Source organism: Solanum dulcamara, chromosome 1 (genome assembly GCF_947179165.1).
Source record: "Solanum dulcamara chromosome 1, daSolDulc1.2, whole genome shotgun sequence".
NCBI lineage: Eukaryota > Viridiplantae > Streptophyta > Magnoliopsida > Solanales > Solanaceae > Solanum > Solanum dulcamara.
Window position 1 is genome coordinate 69,077,414 of NC_077237.1, and position 26,555 is coordinate 69,103,968.

The 26,555-nt window shown below is 33.4% G+C and overlaps 1 protein-coding gene and 1 long non-coding RNA gene across 2 annotated transcripts in view; one reads left to right on the forward strand and one right to left on the reverse strand.

Moving 5' to 3' along the window:
* Nucleotides 1-1,852: 1,852 nt before the first annotated feature.
* On the forward strand, nt 1,853-25,127 carry LOC129894609 (4-coumarate--CoA ligase 2-like). The gene is made up of 6 exons (XM_055970312.1): nt 1,853-2,309; nt 2,509-3,242; nt 4,721-4,919; nt 21,696-21,909; nt 22,039-22,141; nt 24,865-25,127. The coding sequence occupies exons 1-6, from the start codon at nt 2,027-2,029 to the stop codon at nt 24,982-24,984; spliced, it is 1,653 nt and encodes a 550-aa protein (XP_055826287.1). The 5' UTR covers nt 1,853-2,026; the 3' UTR covers nt 24,985-25,127.
* The window catches only part of LOC129894687 (uncharacterized), a 29,713-nt gene continuing 7,767 nt past the window's right edge, over nt 4,610-26,555 (reverse strand). The window contains exons 3-4 of the long non-coding RNA XR_008767699.1: nt 5,121-5,219; nt 4,610-4,880 (exon numbers count right to left, since the gene is read on the reverse strand). This is a non-coding gene — a long non-coding RNA (uncharacterized LOC129894687). The remainder of the gene's footprint in view (nt 4,881-5,120; nt 5,220-26,555) is intronic.

The following is a 26,555-nucleotide window of genomic DNA, read 5'->3' on the forward strand; positions in this document are numbered from 1 at the left end:
ATCATTAAATTTTACCTAAAAACAAAGAAAGTCACTAATCAATCTTTTTGTAACCAAAGATTCATTCAACTTTGCTTAATTAAGTATCATATAAAATACAATATCTCTTTTGCTTCATCATAATCGCTATGTGTGATATTTAGATAAAGTTGAACGACTTTTTTGTTATAAAAGCTAATACAATGACTTTCATGATACTTAAATAAAGTTAACTGATACTTTTGTTACAAAAAATAATTTAAAATTTTTAATTCAATAGTTAACTAATAGTAATATTTTCGTATAGTTTTAAATATCTAAATTATAATTTTAAAAATATTAAATAATTAATCAAATTCACATTAAGTTCGAAGCTTAATCTCGAAAAGCAAAACATGATTTCTAATATAAGGGGAAGAGAGTATGTATAAATCAGGAGGTGAAAGAGTTGCCCGTTGGCGGCCGTCAACGTCAACCCGATTCCGGCTAGTCAAACTGGTCGGTGAAGTTTGAAAATCCCATATTGAAAAGTCTAAAACTTCAAATATATGTACACACTCAATGCAAAATAGTTTTACACTAATAGTGTAGTTTAGCTGGTTATGATAATAATTATAATAATCCACATATCATGTTTGACATTACAAAATTAATGAAAGGTCATTTGATAGTATTATACATATTTTTAATTAAGAAAACAAGATTCAAAAATAATTTCTATCTTCTTTTAAGTTTGTGTTGAGTTAAATTAAAATATATAAAATGAAATAGAGAGGAGTGGTATGTAATTAGTTAGTTAATTAGTAATCCCTTTGTTTCATTTTCAATCTAAAAAAAGAATGATACTTTTTCTATTTAATAATAATTTAACTTGAAACTTTTCATATTATATTTAATGAGATGATTTATAATTGAGTAAAGATGATAAAAAAAATATATGAACTATTATATTTTTGCGAATTTTCACAACCTAACTATTTGTTATTTCTTTTACCTATCTAAATTATCACTCTATGTACAAAATAGATCTCGAAATTGACTAGGTCAAATGTTTGAAAACAATCACCATGGCAACTTAATTTATCCATAAAAATTCATCCACGAATCTAATGAAGTTGACTAATTTTTTTTTTCTACTTTCCATTTAATTAATTTCAATCCATCTCTTCTTCTTCTTCATTTCTTCAAAATGAGGGTGAATGTCTTTTACAATTATAGGTAACTTGCAATGATAAGAACCACACAAGAAACTCTAAAATTTTATACAAAATCAATCCATAATTTCAGATGAAAAGAAGAATCCTATTTTATTATTATTTTTAAAATCAGTGGTTAAAATATAATCTACGATTTTGATTTTCACAGACAAACCATCAGATTTTTATAAATGACCCCTTTACACTTTTACCCAAAAAATTATCATCCCCTCTTAAGTTTTAACCTATTTCTAATTCATTTATTTCTGTTTAGTTGAAATATATTTCATGTAGAGTGCCACATGACACCCTTTCTTGACAAAAAAGAAGAGTGCACCACACAACATTTTATTTGTGTACTTTAGTGTATATATATATATATATATATATATTGATAATTCAGGTAGGTAAACAGAATAATAAATAGTTGAAGTATGAAATTTATGAAAAAGTGATAGTTTGCGTTTTTTTACTATCATCTCTTTATAGTTACACAAATATTTATAACTTGTTTAAATCACAAATTTCAAAAAAATAATTATTCTTAAACTTTAAATCCGGATGGCTAGATTACTTATTATGTATCTTTTTATTCTTCAATTCACGCATGTTTAATGTTCACCATAGGCAGTTACAAAGAGAGATAGTTTTCCATACAATTAGTATTTTTAAATCAAAAAAGTTGTTTTTATATAGTTAGTGGCTACTCCATATAAAGTTAAACCCGTTCAAAAAAAAAAAGTTTCCATAAAATCCCTACAACTTTGAACAATTCATCCTAAAAGTCTATACCCTTTTAGCTAAATCTATTTCAAAAATATTTGTTCTACTTTTCCTTATTCAAATTGAAGATGGATCCAAAGCATGTAGGAGACATAATATTCCGATCAAAGCTCCCTGATATTTACATCCCTAATCATCTTCCTTTACATTCTTATTGCTTCCAAAACATTTCACAATTCAATAATCGTCCTTGTTTGATCAATGGATCCAATGATCAAATTTACACATATGCTGATGTTGAGCTCACTTCAAGAAAATTTGCAGCTGGACTTAACAAGTTAGGGATCCAACAAAAGGACACCATAATGATCCTTTTGCCTAATTCCCCTGAATTTATATTCGCCTTTTTAGGTTAGTTCAAGTATAGTTCAAAGTTGTACAATACAATATTTGTTTATGATTCGTGTCTAAATAGAATTTATAGTCAAAGTTATATATATGGGATTAGATTTTTCAATTTCAAGTCAAAATAGATTTTTTCATATTATTATAAATAGAGATGTTATTAGCTATTTTTATTGATTATGAAGAAATGATTTTTCTTTCAAAGGTGCATCATATCTTGGAGGAATTTCCACAATGGCAAACCCTTTGTTTACACAAGCAGAGGTGGTGAAACAAGCCAAGGCATCAAACGCCAAGCTCATTATCACACAGGAATGCAATTTCAACAAAGTGAAGGACTATGCATTTGAGAATGATGTGAAGATCATTTGCATTGATGACTCGTCGTCACGTGCGTTGATGGAGGGTTGTTTGTATTTTTCCGACCTAATTTTAAATTCTGAATTCGCCTCTAAACTCAACCTGCCTGAGGTGGAAATCCATCCAGATAACGTGGTGGCACTACCGTACTCATCTGGGACCACGGGGCTACCAAAAGGGGTCATGTTGACACACAAGGGGCTAGTCACCAGTGTGGCACAACAAGTTGATGGTGAAAATCCAACTTTGTATATTCATAGTGAAGATGTGATACTTTGTGTTTCACCCTTGTTTCATATTTATTCCCTGGACTCTGTTCTGCTTTGTGGATTAAGGGTTGGAGCAGCAATCTTGATAATGCAGAAATTTGATATTGTTACATTCTTGGAATTAGTACAAAAGTACAAAGTGACAATTGGACCCTTTGTACCACCTATTATTTTGGCCATTGCAAAGACTCCAATAGTTGATAATTATGACCTTTCATCAGTAAGGACCGTCATTTCTGGGGCAGCACCATTAGGAAAGATGCTTGAAGACACAGTTCGAACCAAATTTCCTAATGCTAAACTTGGTCAGGTAAGATTCTCATTACGTGGTTATTACATAAGGTAAAAGCGGAAATACTCTGCAAAAAGTTATTTTCATGAGCAGTTTACGTAGGAGCTAGGGAATAGGTTTAAAAACTCTTAAACTATCATCATTTCTTGAGTTTTATTGGTCAAAATAAAAAATAAATCAATGTAATAAACTTTAAATTATTAAGACCAAAGTAAACCAAATATGATATATATTTATTGGTTGTTGTCGCTTTTGATTCAGTTGTTCGGTTATTAATCATATATTAAAATAAAATCGGAAGACAAGGAGGGAGAATACAAAAAATATACATGTTAGCAATACTTTTTTGTTTTGGGTTTTTGTGCTTTCATAAATAAATTTTGGTGAAAACATATATAAGATATTTAAAATTATTCATAAAAAATAATATATTATGTATATATAATTATAAAACATATGTATATAATTTATTAGTTCGATCAGGTTTTTCTCTAATTTTTTTGAAAAAAATCAAACTCAAATCAAATATTATCAAAATTTAAAATTATAAAGTCAAACCTAAAAAACATAAAATTATTTAATTGATTTGATTCAATTCGATTTTTCGATTTGAATTTGTTCATGTTACCTCCTGGATCATAATTCTTTTTAGATTAAAAATCCACAGGTTGAATATGTGTCCAAATGTTTTGGGATAGCGTGATGAAAGGCATGCGGGAGATGAAAAAGGTCTTAAAAATAAGTCTACCTAGCCTAGCGTAATGAGTTATGCTATGATTTTGTGAGTAGATATGAAACTCTTTAAAATGTGATAATTTTTATTTAAAGAGATATATGGTGTTAGGTAAACGTCTATTCTTGAATGTTGGTGACAAGGAATTATCATTCTCTTTTTTCCGCACCGAAGAAAATGGTTATCGTCTTTTTTTCTCCGCCAAGCAAGATAAGGGTTACAATTTGGTTAAACTCCGCCAACTGTCCTTTTCTTATAATTTGGTAACTTGGTTATACTCCCTCAAATTTCTAAAGTTTTTTTATTTTTCAAAATAGTTGAATAGTTCAAATTCAAGAAAAATATTTTTAAAAAATTTATATTTATTTTTTTCATTAATAAAATTTTGTAATTTTTTAGAAGTTAAATACTATTTGTATTTACGATGTTGATTAAATAAAAGGATAATAAATAAAAATATGGTTAAAATTTTATCCTAAAATACTTTTTTTAATATATGTATATTACCTTAGAAATTCAATTAATATGAAATAAAGGGAGTGTATATGAACAAAAGCTAATTGGATTTTTTAAAATATTTCTAAAGTAACATGATGCTTTCACCTGTTTTAACGTCTGAGTTTAACATAGATTTATTAGTATTACCAAAATCTAAATAAAATAGAAATAGAATTCATAAGTATTTATAATTACGTCAATGTGTAAATATATTTATTATTACACCTAATCAGTGCGTATAGAATTTAAATTCTTAATCTAATAGGGCTACGGAATGACGGAGGCCGGTGCACCGATAACAATGTGCTTGGCATTCGCAAAAGAACCTTTTGAGATAAAATCAGGGGCATGTGGCACAGTTATAAGGAATGCCGAGATGAAAATTGTGGATCTAGACACTGGTATTTCTCTTCCTCGAAACAAACCTGGAGAAATTTGCATAAGAGGTGACCAGATTATGAAAGGTTAGTTTCAATTAATGACACTTTTATCCTCAATTTTCTTTTATATTTAACATATGATAAAGTACATTTCTAGCAGGTCAAATTAAGATGATGGAACTTAGCTTTTCAAATACTAAATTAACAAAAATAAGTATGAGTAATAATAAATTAAGAGCCTACCTGGCTGTGCTTCATAACTAGATATGATTAAGATCAGCCTACCTTCTGGAAACTTGTCGAGTCATAGTTCAAATTAATTGTCCTCAAATAGACATGCAATGTGTGTTGACACTTTTCCATCTAGTGGTTGCGGCAAATAAGCTGATTAAATTGAAGTTGGGCCGATTAAAATAAATTAAATTGTAATTCATCATATGAATATTGGTAAAAAAATGAATTAGATAAAATACTCTTAACCCACTTTAATCAATTAAAGCTAATTTTTAACTGGGTTAGCATAAATCAATTTTAACAATATTTTTTTTTTGTACATAGTATAAAGTCATAAACGTGTTTCACAATACTATTTTTGTTAGTTTTTTTCAAGGGAAAAATAAATGACAATCGAAGCAAAGTTACAGAGTAGAAGTTTGTTAATATATCTTATACATGTTTACAAGATATTTATTTAAGAAATATAATAAAAAATAGACAAACAAAAATTGATCAGAGAAAAATAAAATGGTGAGCCGTTTTGTTCAGTTAAATTTCAAAAAATAAATAAAAAGAAGGATCCCATCACCAAATTGTATACTGCTCTTGTTTGTCGTCAATCGTGAGCTGAGTGAGACAGCACATATATATGTATAGAAACTAAACATATTTAAATATCAAGCATTATTATTGATATAGATTAAGGGTAAGCTCGAATTCATGCCAAAATAAAGTCCCATGAAATAATTGTATGAAGAAGTAGTGTAGGAGGATCCGTTTATCCAAAAGTAGTGGAAGTATTGATATTTAGCATCGCGGAGATTTATGGCTATTGTACAAATAATGTGACATTTGTGGAGAAAACAAGTTTGGATTTGGTGATTTTAATATGTTGTCAAAACGATGCTTGTGAGGGTGTCAAAAATGGAAATAATTGTAGAAGCGATGGTGTATCTGCTTGTGCTAGAAGAACAATGTCATCTAGAAAAAGCAGATGAGAAAGCGACAATTCTATTCAAGATAATTTGATAGGCTACCAAAGCTGGGCATGGGTGGCTTGTTCAATGAGACGTGACAATGATTTCATGCAAATGATAGAATAAGTAAGGAGATAAAGGATCACCTTGTCGAATACCACTTGAGGTATGAAAGAGTCGAGTGGGTTGACCATTAATTAGTAGTGATATAGAAGAAGTGGTGACACAAGACATGATAAGCTTAATCACTGTGTTCAACAGTTTACATACTTATATCAAACAATCATTAATTGTAATGACTTCGAAGGTCATTTTTGGAAATTTTCATAAAAAGATCATTCTATTCCTTTCGGTGGTTTTTTCGAGTCATATTTGATTGATATCTGATGTCGATTTCATGGTTTTCTTGAAAAATAGAGATTTTTGGTAAACTTTGAGTTTTAGAGGTTTAAAATGGCTCAAAAGTGGTATTTGAGGTCATTCATAGTTTTGAGTCTCGGAACGAAATTTCGTTGATTCCATCAACTCCGGAATATTGAAATTGGTCTAGGAGAGTTAACGGAATCACATTTGGGGTAATATCGTGGATTTGAGCTGTTGAGTTGGAAATATTTGAGTTTCTGGCCATAGATTTGACTTTGGTCAACATTTGGGAATTGAATGCTCGAAATTGAATTCCAATGACTCCGCTAGATTCGGAAGGTGATTTTAGGCCTAAAGAGAGTTCTTGTGTATTTTTCAGAAGTTCCGAGGGCGTTTTAGTCTTTTGAGGCATAAAATTGGTTTAGTTGCGATTTTTTGATTTTCGGATCAAGGAGACTTCGAAATCAAATTTCGATGGTTCCGTTGAGTCCGGAACGTCGAGTTTAGTAAGGTTGCATATATGATTTGCCTATACGGGGTTCTGAACGAATTCCGAGGGTCATTCGAAAACTTTGAGACTTAAGGAAACATTGCTAATATCTGGTGCCACCAGATTGTGCTTCGTGTTCGCGAAGTGGGAGGCTGCGATCGCGGAAGCCATTGATCTTGACCTTCGCGTTCGCAGGAGCTCCACCGCATTCGCAGAAGCCTGATTCATTAGCCGTCGCGTTCGCGGGGGCCTGACCGCGTTCGCGATGACCACTAGCCTTGACCTACGCATTCGCGGAGTAAGTGAACTGCAATCGCGGAGAGGAAAAGTGGCCTAAACAGTGTTCTTCTAAAATAGGGAAAGGGTCATTTTTACTCCATTTTTTGATTTAGAGCTTGGTAAAAATGATTTTTGGAGAAGTTTTTCTCGTGGGAATTTCGTGGGTAAGTTGTTTTGACTCATTTCTACCATTACTCACTTATTATTTAAAATTATTAGCATGAAATTGAGGTTTTTGAATTGGAGAAATTGGGGTTTCAAGAACTTGAATTAGTTTCAATATTTTGATGATTGTGAGCTCATTTTAAGTCTGAATCAACTTCTGTTTTCACTAGTAAATTCCAAATATCTTGAGGATGTTGTTCATGTAAAGATTTCTGGAATTTTCTAATCATTTTTGGAATCGGGTTTTTCGGACATATCGGGTCAGTTTCGACTTAATTTTCAAAAGTATGATATGAATATCGTTGGTTCTATATTTTGATTGGGAACTTGAATTTGCATTGATTATGGTGATTTGGAGTGTATTCGAAAGGGAAAGGCTCACGTGGATTGATCGATCGCGTATTGGTTAAGGCAAATGAACTCTTAAAACTCCGTGAATCTCTTAGAATTCTCCAATATCCTATTTTATATGTGTTGGGGTGTAATGATAATGAGGTTACGAGTTTAATTATTATATGAACTAATCTAAAATGAATTGATGGGTTTAATAAAAGACGATCTGTGATATTGTTGAGTATTGAATATTATACGCCGTAATCTAGATATCTATGTGTATTTAATAAAATACGTGATAGTCTAATTGCAAATGCGATTTGTCTGAATTGATGATTCATCATTACTTGGGTGAGCATGCTGTTTGCATTGGTTCTGAAATACGGTGATGAGAGGTATATGATTGTGAGATCGAGGTCTTTTTCGGTAAGAGATATGATATAGACGAGGTCATTTTCGGCAAGAGATTGATAGGCCGAGGTCATTTTTGGTGGAATTATATTGCCGAGGTCATTTTTGGGGGGATTATATTGTCGAGGTCATTTTCAGCGGGAGTATTTTACTGAGGTCATTTTCGAGGGGATTACTTTGCTGGGATATTTCCAACTAGATTGTATGGACAAGGTCATTTCTGATCACAGATTATGAGATCAAGGTCATTTCTGATCACAGATTATGAGATCAAGGTCATTTTCAATCAGAGTTTATTATGCCGAGGTCTTTGCCGGTAATTGTATACATGCATGATCATTGAGAGTGCATATACATATTCTGCATATCTGTGTTGATAGCTTGATGACTATTTGTGACTTGTGAGTATTTCTATGATATGTTGTGATATTGAGCTGTGATCTGAACCTTATTGAACTGTATAGTATGAACTGTTAGGTTGGGTTGATTTCTGTGTAGGTTGTAGTCTGGAGGTTCGGTTGGGTTGAAAAAGGAGTTCATGTATTATATTAGATTTAGAGCCCGTTTGGATTGGCTTAAAAAAAGTAGCTTTTATGTATGAAGTGCTTTTAGAACTTTAAAGTGCTGAAAGTTATTTTTATAAATAAGCAGTTAAGTGTTTGGATAAAAGTGCTTATGATGTGAATTTTAGGGTTAAAAGAATAAAAAAAAGTAGTTTGAGAATTTAGTTAAAATACAAGGGATATAAAAGTAATTTCCATGGTCAAAGAAAATGACTTTAAGCACTTTAGAAAAAAAAAGTTAGGAATCCTAACTTTTCATTTTTGACTGACTTTAAGAACTTTATGGCTTAAAGTCAGCATTAGGCAAACACGTCCAAAAGCTAAAAATGAGCTTTAAGTTGATTTTGACCAACTTAAAGCCAATCCAAACGGGCTCTTACTTAGTTTTTCTGGTTAGCTTGCTGGGTACCTCGTTGTTTGGTACTCACCCTTGCTTCTACACTTGTGTAGGTTTTGAGCCTAGACTTTGATCACCGTCTCTTCCTAATCATTTGAGACTTCCAGGATTTTTAGGAGAGGTAGCTATTGACATTCAGCATACTCTCAGAACTCCTGTACTTCTATGCTTTACTCTACTTGAGAATTGAAGAGATATTCAGACTTGTATTTCTTTTAATTTTATTTTCTTTAGCGGCTTGTACATGTGACAACCAATCTTTGAGGGTATTTAAGTTAAAAGACTTTCGCTTTTTATTTATTATTTACTTATTTAGACTATTTCTTCTTTATTTATCAAAATATTGGGTTTTAGGCTGACTTGTCCGGTGGGAAAGGACGGGTGTCATCACACTCGGATTTGGATTGTGACAAATTGGTATCAGAGCCCAGATTCATAACCAAGTCTAAGTAGAGTCCCGAGGATCGGTACAGAGACGTCTGTACTTATCTTCGGGAGGCTATGAAGACTATTTGAAAAGATCTTCACTTTTTGACTCTCTATTGTGCGTTCTTAGTCCGATCTAATTTTTATTGCTTCACTCCCTCCTCTCACTTATAGTGATGGCTCGTGCTTAGTCCTACATGAGTGCAGTTGAGATGTCATCGCTTTGTTTTAGTGATGGGTCTGGTATTGAGGCAGAAGTGATATATATACGGAGATGATATGTAGTCAAACTTGGAATGCTCTACGATTCGAAAGGGGAGAGTAAGGTTGTGGTTCAGTGAGATATTTTGATGATATGGTATTTAAGGATGAGCGATGGTTGAGGTACTTCATGAACGTCTTGCCCTTCTGGTCAATTATTCAACCACGGGGATAGCACTTGTGTGGCTTGTACGGTATCTGAAGCGGTGCAACAATTAAGGATGATATGATTAAGGGAATAACTATGTTATGAGCACTATGACCGTGGAGACTACAGTCTGTGAAGTTCATCGAAAAGAAATGGGTGTGTGGTGTATTATGAGGATAACATTGTGCCAACCGAGATCAAAATTTATGCGGCTGCTTATTAGTGAGGGTGTATATTAGAAGGTGTCAAAATACGACTTTTATGATGGTACTTGTGTTCTCTTGGTTAGGTTTATCTGTCGCGTTGCTTCTGCTATCGGCCTGACTTACGGAAGGGTGCATATAGGTTTTGGCTAAAGACGAAAATGCTTGGTATTATTTTTGCAGCTACTTAATGGGTATAAATGTGCGGACTAATTGAGTACAATCCTCTCAATGGATATGATGTAATAGAGTGGTGGATCTTGCGGATGTTCACACTATGGTACTAGTGATACATGGAAACAAAGACATCCAAGGAGTTGTCAACTTTTTCACCTACATGACGTCTGATGTTGCATTATCGGTTGAGGAAATCAAGTGGTTGTTACTATAAACGCTTGAGTTAAGCATTATTTATATGAAAAGTTATAGTGGTGGATCGGGTGTATCGATCTTGTCTCGGCTCTTTGGCAAGGTACAACACTAGAGTTGGCATTATTATATTGGGAATTGATGACTTCATGATAAGCCAAAAAGGGTAGACTAATATTGAAAAAAATGGTATGGGTAAGGAACGTTCCAACAAATATACTTGTATGAAGGCAGTCGGGGATGTTAGTGAGAAAGTGCGATTAAAAATGGGGTTGCTCCTTTGGATGCGGTTAATATAATTAGGTACAAGATATCCTGTGGATGATAGGGTTGACTTCGAGATGATGGCGAGGTTACTGAACATAGTAATAAGAGTTTGGGATGTTTCACGATTAGAATACATCTGTATGATAGGGGCTTTCGATTAAAAAGACATAAAATGATAAGGATGATTTGTGGGTGCTCAACGTTGCGATTTGGTACTACCTGTCAGGTAGCATAGTTGCATGGAGAGTGTATGATGTGTTGGAAAATGCTCGAGTAGAATCAAGAGGAATTCACCTTATAAAGTAAATGGAATGTAGTTTGACCTTCAGAAAGTTGTGAGAGAAAAAGTACCTATTTCGATTGCAAGGGATAATGATTTATCTTCCGAGAGTTGATGAATTAAATTCAAAAAATACTTGGTTTCTTCTGTTTTGCTCTGATTATGAAAATAGTCTCCGATATTCATAAGTCAAGTTGAGCATGCTTCGAGAGTGGAGCCTACAAACATGCGGCTCTAGTGTTGTGCTTAGTTCTATTGTAATGTCGAGTTTGACGACCGACATGGTTTAGGTTCCTAATGAGGGACATGGTAAGATCTATGGATATGTGCTTGATGATAAGCTAAGGTGCGTGATTTCATAAAATCTTTGAGGTATGGACGAATGTCGATTGCTGAATGAGATTGGTTTACTTGGTTTGAATCAAATTCAGGTGTTGCATTACAAGTCTACAATTGTAGTAGATGGTTTTGTCAAGGTATGAATCAACAAGGTAAGAAACGCTTGATTGTGTTGATCGTCGAGTATTTGGAAGGACTTGTGCATGGTTTGAGTTATAAAGTTGATTACATTTGATTGTAAAAGGATTTGATGAAGTTTCATTCGAGGAGTTTGGGTATTCTGCCGTGGATGTTTGGCCAAGGATTAATAATGATAAATGAGTTGTAGAATGAAACAAGAGTCTTGCGCAGTGGGTACAAGTTAAGCGATGTGAAGAAATAAGATATCACGTGTAGATCCTTAGTTCAAGGTTGAGGATGGTATGGATTTTCGCATTTGAATTTAGATTCGATAATGCAAGGTGTAATGGTTCAGCATAGATGTATGATAGGTCATCAGCTACTTTCTGAACACCTGGTATCAGTGTTGGTGATAAATAGTGATGTATGAGAGATTATGCATTTTGAGTTGTGTTGGATTGTTCAAGTTATGAGAGGTGACTAACACACACAATATTTACATCAATTAATATTCAATACAAAGCACTGGCAGCGTCCAAAAACTAAACTTTCATTTTTGATTTTCTTCTCAACTCTTACCCCACGATGACTTAAACATGGGTACTATTTTCATTAGAACCCATAATGGGACCAATCGTTACACCTCCTAATTTTTAAAAAGAATATTAAAATTAGTTAACTTTATTTTCTAGCAAACTATTCTTTAAACTAGGGTCCATTTTTTGGAGACCTTCAAGATGTGCAAGTAATATTGTTTTCTTATAAAAGAGATTACCAAAAGAACCTTGATTCCAAGAAATTAAAAGGTCGATGAAAATTTGTAAAGCATGGTTGTAATTAAATTTATTTTGCCTGGAGTCAGTCACAATTTTAGTAAAATCCAGATGATTAAGCCAAAGTCTTTGATGACAAGAATATTTAGTGCTAGCATAAATTAATGACAAAACCAAGGGGGTCAGAGGTAGGTATTTGGATGGTATCATGTATTTCATGGGCAATAACGACCCGATTATGGGATCGACTTTTAGCTAATTACCACACTAAAAGATAGCCATGCCACCAGAAAAACCCTCCGTAGTAGCCTAGATAAGGTCCGTAAAGTTGTACTCGTTAAGGAGAGAGCCATGCTCCTTTATTTTAGTTTCAGTAAGACAGCACATAGTTGGGTTACTCTAACTCTAAGAGAAATTTCAAAGTATGCATGAAATAGGGCCCGTTGGCATGCACCTTTACAATATCATAACATTATCTTCATTAAATTATCAGTTGTGGGGGAGGAGCTCCCACCTACAGGAAGGAATATAGCCAAATGCATCATTAGACTATGCATATACTCGAAAAGTCCTACAAAGATGGATTGTTGTTCATTGTCAGAACCACCAGTATAACATACTTTTAAGCGATTGACAAAGGATCCAGTCCTATATTCACTGATGCATTCTCCAAAATGCTTGGAATATTGATCAAATATCTTTTTTCTACATTTTTGAGCATGTAGTGTCAATGAAATATTCAAAAACAAGGTCTCTATAAATGTCTTGTGTACGTTTGGTGGTACTTCTACTAGTAGAGAAAGCGTCTCTCCTAGAGTGGATGTGAAGGTTTGTATCGCTGTTGGAGAGGACGACGATGCTAGTAATGTCACATAATCAAAAACTTGAGCAGGTTGCAATGGAACCTAATTGTCTAGATTGAAGAAATTTCAAGAGTTCATATGTTGGGGTGTACACCCATTCATTACCTGGGTTGGTCTTTTCCTCCTAACGTCTGAAAGAATACTCTAGCGGAAAGTTTGGCGAGGAAGTGAGTTTTACAAATCCACCAATGTGTTGAATAGGTCGGTCATTGTGATATTCTGAATGTTAAGCAAGTGAAGCACATTGTCTTTCTGAAGTTGATTGTGAAGAACCCTTGGAGTAGAGTTGTCAGTGTGGAATTGTTTTCCAGAAGCATTTTTACTTGTTGCAGCATTGTGTGAACATTCTCCTGGTCTATTTGAGTAGTTTTGCTCGTCAGAATTTTTATGGTAAAAAGAGTGGGCTTTGAGGATAATATAGTTGTGGTGGGGAGTAAAAAGTGAACAAAGTGGCACAATCAGTGCTTTCATAGAGCCAAAACAGAAGAAGCAAAGAAAGTGAAGAAGAAGAGAAGATGAGAGAAGAGAAGCTGCTCAATTTTGATCCTTTTGATTTTGGGGCTACAATGCCCTAACCTTCTACACACTGCACAATGATATGTATATATATACATCTAGTTAGCTACTAACTAACTAGTTACTAACTAATTGTTAGTTAGTTAGTTTTAACTAGAATTAGTAAAGGACCAAATTACCCCAACTCCTAACTTCTTATTCTAACCTCCCTAACTACTTTCTTGTATCATAACACTCCCCTTCAAGCTAGGAGGTGCAAAGATATTCAAAACTCCTAGCTTGGACAGAAGATATTCATGTTGAGCTCTAGACAGTCCTTTTGTTAGTATATTTGCAGGTTGTTCTTGAGTTGGTATGTAGTTTACTTTGATCAGTCCTTGTTGTAGCCTTTCTCTAATGAAGTGACAATCGATTTCTATATGCTTTGTTCTTTCGTGATACACTGGGTTTGCTGCAATCTGGATTGCAACTTTGCTGTCACTATACAATTGTACTGGTAGCTTAACTCCAGCTTCCACTTCCTTCAACAATCCAAGTAGCCATACTAGCTTTGACACAGTAGAAGCCATGTTTCTATATTCAGCTTCAGCTGAACTTCTTGATACTGTGGTCTGCTTTTTGGCTTTTCATGATATTAAGGACTTGCCAATCTTGATCATGTAACCTGTGATAGACTTTCTGGTGAGAGGGCAAGCTGCCCAATCTGCATCACAGAAGGCAGTGACCTGACTATCTGAGTGGCTGGACAACAGAATGCCTTGTCTAGGTTGCATCTTTAGGTACCTGACTACTCTTAGTGCAGCCTCCATGAGCCCGTTTGGATGGGCTTAAAAAAGTAACTTTTATGTATGAAGTGCTTTTAGAAGTTTAAAGTGTTGAAAGTTATTTTTATAAATAAGCAGTTGAGTGTTTGGATAAAAGTGCTTAAATGAGGAAAATTATGTGAATTTTTGGGTTAAAAGAATAAAAATGATAGTTTGGAAATTTAGTTAAAATATAAGGGATATAAAAGTAATTTTCATGGTCAAAGAAAATGACTTTAAGCACTTAACAAAAAAAAAGTTAGGAAACCTAACTTTTCATTTTTGACTGACTTTAAGAACTTTCTGGCTTAAAGTTAGCATTAGGCAAACACGTCCAAAAGCTGAAAAGGGGCTTTAAGTTGGTTTTGACCAACTTAAAGCTAATCCAAACGGGCTCCATGTGGGACTTTTTTGGCTGATTTAGAAACTGACTCAGTGTTTGAGTACTGAAGGAGATGTCTGGTCTTGTCATATTAAGATACAGTAGCTTACCTATGAGCTTCTGATATGCTACTTGATGTATCAGATGATCTTCTAAGTCTCCTTGATTCTTATTCACATGCTCATCATATTGCCTTGATGTGAGTTTGATGTTGGCATCTACAGGTGTTCCTGCTGGCTTGGCTGCAGTCATCCCTACTTCTGCTATAAGTTCAAGAGTGTACTTCTTCTGATGCATAAGTATACCTTCTGTGGATCTTGTAAATTCAATCCCCAGGAAATATTTGAGCTCCCCTAAGTCTTTCATCTTGAAGACTCTTTGTAAGGCCTTCTTTGTTTCTTCTATCAGCTTCAAGTTGCTGCCAGTTATCAGCATATCATCTACATACACAAGTACAATTGCAATTCCTTATGTTGATTTGCTGATGAACAAGGAGTAATCATATTGACTTTGTGTAAACTTAAGAGAAATGAGAGCTTCAGTAAGTTTGTGATTCCATTGCCTAGGAGCCTGCTTGAGTCCATATAGGGACTTTGTCAGTCTACACACCTTCTCCCCTTGACTGACAAACCCCTGAGGAAGTTGCATATAGATTTCATCTTCTAGATCCCCATGAAGAAAGGCATTGAAGACATCCATTTGATGGATGTGCCACTGTTTAGAGGCTGCTATGGATAGAATAGTTCTCACTGTTACCATCTTCACAACAGAAGAGAAGGTCTCTTTGTAATCAATACCTTCTTGCTGACTATAGCCCTTTGCAACTAACCTGGCTTTGAACCTTTCTATTTCACCAGTGGACTTATATTTAATTTTGTAAATCCACCTGCAACCAATTGGCTTCTTGCCTGCAGGCAAGGTGGTAATTTCCCAGGTATTATTGCTCTCTAATGCTTGAATTTCTGCTTGCATAGCATCAACCCATCTTAAATCCTTGATAGCTTCTGTATAGTTGGCAGGTTCTGTCTCAGTGGAGGTAGCAGCAATGTAACACTTATAGGAGGGTGTTAAATGAGAGTATGTCACATAGTTGGACAAGGGATAAGGAACATCTTTGGTTGCATTTAAGGATACAAAATCTTTCAGCCAGAAGGGAGGTTGTTTAGATCTTGTAGATTTTCTAGTGACCTGTAGAGGAGCAGGAGTTTGTGGCATAGTAGGACCACTTGCATCAGAGTGAACCTGCACCTCAGAGATATCAATATGTGCCTCAGGTTGCTGCTCACCACCAGTATCAACAACTTGGTCAGCAATTGGTGACACCACAGGAGCTATGTGAGGAACATCCTGAGCAACTACAGCTGACTCTTGCAGTGTATCTACAAATATTGGCTGATGAGCAGAACTATCCTCAGTGGCAAATGGAAAGATATCCTCTCTAAAGATGACATCTCTGCTGACAAAGAAGGACCTGTGGAGTAAATCAAATAGAATGTACCCCTTATGCACTTCAGAATATCCCATGTAAACAGCTGATTTTGATCTGGGCATGAGTTTATCATGTTCAGTAAGATTCTTTGCAAAAGACAAGCAACCAATAGTCCTCAAATGAGATACCATAGGTTTGACACCATATAGTCTTTCATAAGGAGTTTGAAAACCAAGCACACTACTAGGAAGCCTGTTAATTAGATAAGTTGCTGCCAGTACACAGTGGCCCCAAAACTTTATAGGTATTTTAGCTTGAAACCTTAAAGCTCTTGTGACTTCAAGAAGATGTCTGTGTTTCCTCTCAGCAACACCATTTTGTTGAGGAGTGTAAGGGCAAGATCTTTGATGTATAATACCTAGTTTTTTAAACAGACTATCACAAACTAAATTAACAAATTCTGTACCATTATCAGATCTTAGAACCTTGACCACTTTGTCAAACTGAGTCTTAACATACTGCAGAAAGATTTGAAGAGATACACAAACATCTGATTTTTGTTTCAGTAAAAATAACCAGGTCATTCTTGAAAAATTATCAACTATTGTAAGAAAGTACTTGTTTCCATCAAAGGTAGGGGTATTGTATGGTCCCCAAAGATCAATATGTAACAAGTCAAAACAATTACCACTTTTGATACTACTAGAAGGAAAAACAGATCTGGTTTGCTTTGCAACTGGACACACTACATACTTAGAAACCTGACACATAGTAGTTTTATTCATAGTAAACATCTTAGCCAATACTGTTGAAGATACATGTCCAAGCCTTTGATGCCATAGTTCCATGTCTGTGACTGAATCATTGCCTCTGGAATGAGAATAAGATGTATCAACAGCAAGAGCTAACTCCTTAGTCTTACTAACAGTGCTTTGAGTTAATTGTCTCCACAGCAGATATAGGCCTCCTTCTTCTTTACCAACTTCCTTCACCTTCCTAGTGTAAAGTTCCTGGAAAACACAGAAATCAGGGAAAAAGAAGACTGAGCATCCCAATTTCTTTGTTATTTTGCTGACAGATAACAGATTATATTTGAACTCTGGTAGATGGAAGACATTAGTAATAACACTTCTAGCTGATAGACTACATGAACCAATATGTGTTACTTGTGTGGTGCCCCCATTTGGTAAACATACATCCTTAAGAATAGCAAGCTTTAACATAGATTTCTCTTGTAACATATCCAAATTGGAAACCATATGGTTTGTTGCACCTGTATCTACAATCCACACATCACTATTTTCAGTGACAAACAATGCCTTACCTGCAACATTTGCCTTGTTGCCATCAGATGGAGTGACATTTGACCTGGATTGTTGACTCATTATTTTAAGGATATGATCATAATGGTCTTTTGTGAATGTGCAGCCCTGAAGTAATTGCTGACATCCTTTTCAGCTTGACTGATAGTATTATTGGATGTAGAAGCTTCACTTTGGACTAACTTTGTGTTATGCTGTGAAGTGATGTTTCTTCCCCATACTGATTGATCATTTACATTGGTGTTCAAACCATAAGAAAAATGAGCCTGCACTGGTTGCTGAGATTGATTAGACAGGATAGGAGCACCAGAGTAGGTTGTGTTTGCACTTTGTATCTTTCTCTTGGACTTAAAGTTTGGTGGATAACCAACCACCTTATAACAAAATTCCTTGGTATGACCTCTACATTTACAGAAGTCACAGATTAGGTGAGTATTTTTCTTGAATCTCTGACTAGCACCTGAGTCACTTTTAGAGTACATAGCAACTGACTCCAGGATGGAAGAATTTAGACCCAAGTTACTTATGCCTGTAACCACAGATTTTTGACTCTCATCTCCTGCTATCATAGCATGCGCCTGATTGATAGTTGGTAATGGATCTATCATAAGAATCTGACTCCTAGCTTGGTGATATAAATTATTTAGTCCCATTAAGAACTGATATAGCTTTTGTCTATTCATATGAGCTACAAATCCTCTGGATTTTTCACATTTACAGCAAGGTGATGGCACTAAAACTTCAAACTTATCCCACAAGGCCTTTAGCTTTGTGTAGTATACAGCCATAGAAGCAGTCCCCTGTTGTAGAGTAGCAATTTCTTTGTGCAAACTGTAGGTTCGTGATCCATCTACTCTATCAAACCTCTCTTCCAGATCAGTCCACACATCCAGAGCATTCGAAGCAAATGCTATTCCACTAAGTAGGCTTTTCGAAACTGCATTCATTAGCCATGACAGGACAACAACATTCACTCGTTCCCATTGACCCCACAGTTCTTCAGTATACATTTCTTTCCTGCATGTTCCATCCACTAAACCTAGCTTGTTTCTTCCTAACAGAGCTAGTTTGATTGACCGATTTCATAGAGTATAATTTTTCGCACCACTCAGCTGGAACGATATAATACTAATTCCACTTACATCCGTAGGGCTAAGAAATAGGGGATGATTATAGTCAATACCTTGCCCGTTGCTACTTGCAGAGCCTCGTTGAACATTGAAGTGGTTTTGATTTAGATTCTGAGCTGACTCAGTCGTTGGTTCACCTGCCATTTTCTTCAAGCTTTTGTACTTTTGTTGCGGAAATCACTGTTGATCGTAGATTTTAGCTTCAATGGAGCTCAGATCTACAAAACAATCTCAAAAAAACTTTGACGACTTTGCAAATATGCCTTCGACTTGTAGCTAAAAATCTGAATACCTTCACATAGTAATCACTGTGATATTGCTCTGATACCATGAACAAAGTGGCACAATCAATGCTTTCAGAGAGCCAAAACAGAAGAAGCAAAGAAAGTGAAGAAGAAGAGAAGATGAGAGAAGAGAAGCTGCTCAATTTTGATCCTTTTGATTTTGGGGCTACAATGCCCTAACCTTCTGCACACTGCACAATGATATGTATATATATACATCTAGTTAGCTACTAACTAACTAGTTACTAACTAATTGTTAGTTAGTTAATTTTAACTAGAATTAGTAAAGGACCAAATTACCCCAACTCCTAACTTCTTATTCTAACCTCCCTAACTACTTTCCTGTATCATAACAAAAAGGAATCCTCATAGGATAAGGAATCGTTGGAAGAGGAAAAACTAGGGGTGGGAGAACAAGATGGAAGTGGCTGGTATGAGCAGGGCGACTAAGTCATTGAAGGATGTGTTGACCAGAGTGATTGACAAATATCTTCAAGATTGAAATTATGAAATTAGTAGAAGAGATAGTGATAAGATTAGCCCTCTTTCTCCACTCGAGTCTAAAGCTCAGCGGCTTTCATTGTTGACGATTTAATCTCACTAATTTTGGAGGATAGAATTGGTGTAGCATAGCTTATCGGCTGATGTGGTGGGATTGAGGAAATCTATATGAGAGGGAGTTTAGGTGAGGTGGCAGTGAGGGCGGAGTAGGGCTTACACGGAGACAATCGACGTTGAGAGGATTTCTTAGGGACTTGAAGTTGCTGGGGAATAAATCTAGCAGACTGGCGATGGAATGATTTGGTCGAGTGAAAATGGAGCCCTGAGTGAGAAGTAGGGGCGGAACTACAGGGGTGCGAGGGGTGGCGACCGAACCCCCTTCGTCGGAAAATTGCACTATATATATACTGTGAATTTTTTTATTCATGTACAAATATTATTTTTGCATCCCCTTAACAAATGGAGATTGTGGATTAGTGGATAAGGTGCATGTGATTGAGCCTGCGGTCGTGGGTTCGATTCTCAGCAATGACACTTTTTTTTACTTTTTTTCATTCAGTCCCTTATTTTTTAATTTTCTTGAACCCCCTTATCAATTATTCTGATTCCGCCCCTGGTGAGAAGTATATCATTATCTAGTGTATTATTTGAAAGAGGAGGCCTAAGTAAAATAGTGGCTGAGTGAATGGCTCTAGCGGGTGAAACAAGGTGAAAATGTTGGTTTTGGACCACAAGATGAATATATCCAAATAAATAAATGTGAGGATCCACATGTTATACTGTCTGTGGAGGATTTGGGATGTTTAATATGTTAGTGGGCTCAAGAGAGTTTAAATCGTTCGAAATTATTAGAAGGGAAACTTGCATAAATATACAATATTAAAAAAATATTTACTATTTATAGCAATAAAAAAAATTCACTGAATATTTATAATATATTTATAATACAATTTTAATACATATTGCAGAGAACTATTTATGAAACATATATAATACAAGTTTTATAGATGGATAATACATTTATCACATACTTTAATAGACTTATAATACATTATGTTAGTTTCTTACTACACAAACATAATATATATTTTAAAACACTTATAATACATTTATATTGTATGCATAATTCACTTTTAATACAAGTATAGATTTATCATAGTATTGCTATATATTGTTATAAATGGTAATAAATAAAAAATATCGCTAAAATCAGTAATTATTTTTTAAAAAGCACTCAATCAAGTAATTTTCCCTTATTAGAATGAGTAGTATTTTTTTTATGGTTGAATTTTGATGTACTAGTCCATTTGGGTTTTTAGGTTAAAGAACAGTTCGCCAAGGGCTATAATCGCATGAAGCTTTTGGAGTGACGTGATAGAGTTGTCCAGAATTGTCGGTTTCCAAAGAAGATATAGCAGACGAGGTGGTACAAATGGAGTCATAGGAAGGAGATTGTGAAAGATGGTGTTGAGGAACGTGGCCTAGACAGTCGTAGGAAGTAGAAAAATAGGTAGAATCGTCATAGTAATTTTTTTGGATATATTTGCCATTGTTAATGGTTTACCTAAAGATGCTAAGATGCATAGATGGGTATAGCGTCCACGAGTCATGTTAATGGTGCATGTATCTTATTTAAGAAAAGTGCCAATAAAGGAAGAGATCTTGGAAAGAATATTATAGTCATAATATTCTATTGGGAGTTCCTAGAGTCGGATCAAAATAGTAGAATAGTTAATTTCGGCTTCTACCAAATTGAATTTTGGTTCTCAAGTTCGGATGGCGAGATATTGAGAGCCAACAAACCATGGTCCTTGAGTCATGATATTGGAGTACTTTTCTTGATGGTTAAAATTGTTAAGATAAATATATTCTCCTAGATTCATGAGATTAAGATCCTCAGTAGGTTTTCTGAGTGCAAGATTATATTTTCTTAAATTTATAAATAACTTTACGCCCATGTAGTTTAATGATAAAAGGTTGTCTGTCACGATTTATAAGACAATTTTTGTCTTGAGTGGTAATAGGGATAAAATGTGGCTGATGAGTGGAATTGTCTTTTTTCTAGGGAGAATCCATAATAAATTATATCGAGGACTGTGCATAATTAGAAATAAATTGAGATGTTATTACAACGGGAGGTTCTTAAATATACGAAGATATCATTTTTTTTAAAACGATAAAAAAGGCATGGGTATCAAACAAATCAAGAAAATTAAAATCAAAGTTATAATAAAGGTCGTATAAATGCAGGTTATTTGAATGATCCTGAGGCAACTGCACGAACAATAGATAAGGAAGGATGGTTACATAGTGGTGATATAGGTTATATTGATGATGATGAAGAGCTTTTTATTGTGGATAGATTGAAGGAATTGATAAAATATAAAGGATTTCAAGTGGCACCAGCTGAGCTTGAAGCACTTCTCCTTAATCTTTCTAGCATTTCAGATGCTGCTGTTGTACCGTAAGTTTGACTTTTTATATTTTAGTTTGAAAACTACTTTTTTTCCAGCTAATCTAACGGGCTCTAAGTGGTGAAACTAGAGTGTAGTAAGCGAATTCGACAGTATATTCATGATAATTTATTCGACAGTATGAAAGATGAGCAAGCGGGTGAAATTCCAGTGGCTTTTGTTGTTAGATCCAACGGATCCACCATTACTGAGGACGAAATCAAGGATTTTATCTCTAAGCAGGTTAGTATTATTCATTGTTTTTTCATTACATTCTTGGACTTGGTTCCTCCCCATTTCCATTCCTCTATACCCATTTTGAAAAAATAAAATAAAAATCAATCAATCAGAAAATATAGAGTACTAAGTATTTCCTTTAAGAGCTTTAGAAAGACATTTAGGCCTGGCCTCAAGTTTCAAAATATTTTTGACAAGTTATTCTTGGGAAAATTTTTGATGAAATTGCACCATGTGTTTGGCCCCAAGTTTTTCCAAGTTGTGGTGATATTTCAAAAAATTATATTTTGTATTCGTAAGTTCTAAAAATTAATAAAAATACTCATAAGTTTATATTTTTATTTTTTAATGAACATGTTCAGTTAAAAAAAAGAAGCTTATAACATAATTGATAACAATCAACAACAACAAAATAACATTATAGACAAGAGCAATACATTGATTGAATTAAAAATGAATTATTTTTTTTTCAAATTTTGTCACTCAAACTATTCTTTTCTGGAGGAAGTAATACCAAACTATTCTTTTATAAAATTTTAGTTGATCATATTAATGGAGTAAACTGATAGATAAATATTAAGTTGGAATTAATAAATAATTGATATATTTATAAAATATAAAAGTTTGGAGTTATTTTTAAATTTTTAAAACTTCCCAAGTTCCCAAGTTCTATTTTTTTAGAACTTGAAGATTTTGCCAAAAATATTTGCCAAGTAATGACAAATTGTATGGATAAACACAAGTTCCCAAATATTTTTCAAGTTTTTTACAAAAACTACTTGGGACCCAACGCTGTAATGATAATCGTAAAAGTATTTGTCAAAATTACCTTTTATCCCTCTTTAAACAACTCGATTAATAATTAATCCACTAATTAGTACAATGATAATCGTAAAAGTATTTGTCAAAAGTTATTTTTAAATTTTTAAAACTTCCCAAGTTCCCAAGTTCTACTTTTTTTAGAATTTGAGGATTTTGCCAAAAATATTTGCCAAGTAATGACAAATTGTATGGATAAACACAAGTTCCCAAATATTTTTCAAGTTTTTTACAAAAATTACTTGGGACCCAACGCTGTAATGATAATCATAAAAATATTTGTCAAAATTACCTTTTATCCCTCTTTAAACAACTCGATTAATAATTAATCCACTAATTAGTACAATGATAATCGTAAAAGTATTTGTCAAAAGTTATTTTTAAATTTTTAAAACTTCACAAGTTCCCAAGTTCTACTTTTTTTAGAACTTGAGGATTTTGCCAAAAATATTTGCCAAGTAATGACAAATTGTATGGATAAACACAAGTTTTTAAATATTTTTTAAGTTTTTTACAAAAACTACTTGGGACCCAACGCTGTAATGATGATCGTAAAAGTATTTGTCAAAATTACCTTTTATCCCTCTTTAAACAACTCGATTAATAATTAATCCACTAATTAGTACAATGATAATCGTAAAAGTATTTGTCAAAAGTTATTTTTAAATTTTTAAAACTTCCCAAGTTCCCAAGTTCTACTTTTTTTAGAACTTGAGGATTTTGCCAAAAATATTTGTCAAGTAATGACAAATTGTATGGATAAACACAAGTTTTTAAATATTTTTTAAGTTTTTTACAAAAACTACTTGGGACCCAACGCTGTAATGATGATCGTAAAAGTATTTGTCAAAATTACCTTTTATCCCTCTTTAAACAACTCGATTAATAATTAATCCACTAATTAGTACAATGATAATCGTAAAAGTATTTGTCAAAAGTTATTTTTAAATTTTTAAAACTTCCCAAGTTTCCAAGTTCTACTTTTTTTAGAACTTGAGGATTTTGCCAAAAATATTTGCCAAGTAATGACAAATTGTATGGATAAACACAAGTTCCCAAATATTTTTCAAGTTTTTTACAAAAACTACTTGGGACCCAACGCTGTAATGATAATCGTAAAAGTATTTGTCAAAATTACCTTTTATCCCTCTTTAAACAACTCGATTAATAATTAATCCACTAATTAGTACAATGATAATCGTACACGTATTTGTCAAAAGTTATTTTTAAATTTTTAAAACTTCACAAGTTCCCAAGTTCTACTTTTTTTAGAACTTGAGGATTTTGCCAAAAATATTTGCCAAGTAATGACAAATTGTATGAATAAACACAAGTTCCCAAATATTTTTCAATTTTTTTACAAAAACTACTTGGGACCCAACGCTGTAATGATAATCGTAAAAGTATTTGTCAAAATTACCTTTTATCCCTCTTTAAACAACTCGATTAATAATTAATCCACTAATTTGTACAATGAGAATAAATCTGAGAAAAGAAAACTACCAAATGACTTCTTATTCTTCAAAAGTTTTAAATATTTTGGAAACAAGTTCGGTTTGTCAAAATTTAAAAGTTTTTTGGATCAGAGAGTTAAAATAACTCTACTTTTGATTAGGATTTTTTAAAATACTTTTTCTATTTTAAAAATATTTTATAAATTATTTTTAAGTACTTAGTATTTTTAAGATGTACAACAAAATTATTAAGGAATAGATGTCTTATTTTACCTTTGCAAATACTATTAGATATCTTTTCATAGCATTTCAAAATCAACCATTCTCTTTTTAACATCGGGAATACTTTCTTTACGAAATTTTCAAAAATGTAAATTACTTATATCTAGAAAAAGCAATGTTCATTAGACTGTTTGATTTTTGTTGTGCTGACTTTTTATGTTTCTCGATTTTTAGGTGGTATTTTATAAGAAAATAAAGAGGATATTTTTTGTGGATGCGGTTCCTAAATCTCCATCAGGCAAAATACTTCGAAAGGATTTAAGAGCCAGACTGGCTGCTGGGCTTCCTAATTAACACCTTGGGCTTTTGGCTTAATGATGTCAGTTACTAAATCAATCCCACTATTTCTTAGTAAAAATTGCTTGGAAGAGTACTTTTTAATAAATAATTAATAATTTTAGTAATATTTTTAATTATTACTAGTTATAAAAATACTATGATAAATGTGTACTATATATTAAAAGTATTTTAAAAATATATTATGCCTTCTTAGTAAAAAATTGGCACAGTGTAATATAATTGTATTAAAGTGTGTGATAAGTGTATTACCTATCAATAAAATTTGTATTATAGGTGTTTTATAATTTTTTTTATAATATGTCTTAAAACTGTATTATAAATGTACTATAAGTGTTCAAAAAAAATAAAAATGTTATTGCTATAAATGGTAAATATTTTTTTAATATAGTAAATTTATGTAAGTTTCCCTATTTCTTACGCTACATAGCCTTTATATAAGAAGAAAAAATTATGCGAATCAACAAAAATTACTAGCATATTATTAAATATAGCTAGAGTTTCACATAATTATGCATCGCAACTACAATTTAATTAAATTTGCTACTCCTTCCGTTCCTATTTACTTGTTAAATATTTCCTAATTTAATTTCCCTTTTTACTTGTTAATTTTGACAAATCAAGAAAAGACAATTTTTTTCTTCCTATTATACCCTCAATTTATTAACATTGAGCTAATGTATTTGAAAAATGTGGTCAGTAAATATGTTTAAAACTCTATCAATTAATAGGATAAAATAGTAAACTTACTATACCAATACTTATTTTCTTAATAGGCGTGTCAAGTCAAACTTTGACAAGTAAAAGTTGACAGTGGTCGGAAGCTTATGAGAAATGTTTTCAGGAATTGAAAATAAGATTGACTACTGCTCAAATGTTGTCATACCCGAGGGAACATATGGTTTTGTTAGTTATTTCTAATACGTCCATAGTTGGTCTGGGTTGTGTGTTGATGTAAATGGATAAGGTTATATCTTTATGATTCTAGACATCTTAAGATTCATGAGAGATATTATCCAACTCGTGATTTCGAGTTGGGAGCGGTAGTTTTTTTGTTTTTTGAAAATATGGTGTCATTATCTCTACTGCATGCATGTGGTTGTGGTCATTGACCACAAAAGTTTTCGATATGTTTTTAGTCAGAAAGAGCTAAACCTGAGGCAGAGGAGATGACTTGAACTGCTCGAGGATTATGTTATGAGCATTTTCTACCATCTAGGAAAAGCTAATGTTGTTGTAGATGCTCTTACCATGTTATCCATAGGGAGTACTGCTCATGTCGAGGAAGAAAGGAAGGAGTTGGCTAAGGAAGTGCATATAGTTGCACGTTTGGATTCCACCTTGTAGACTCATATGAGAGTGGCGTCTGATGTGAGGCCAAAAATACATATTTTTAGTCATTATTTATCACATATTTAGTATTTTTATTTTTTATATTTGAACATAAATTTTATGGGCTATGCTAAATTATATATTTTATTTGTAGGATTAAATTGACGTGAATATAAAGAGATTTGGAGTCAAAATGAATTAAATATGAAAGATTGAACAAGGAAATCAAGCAGACA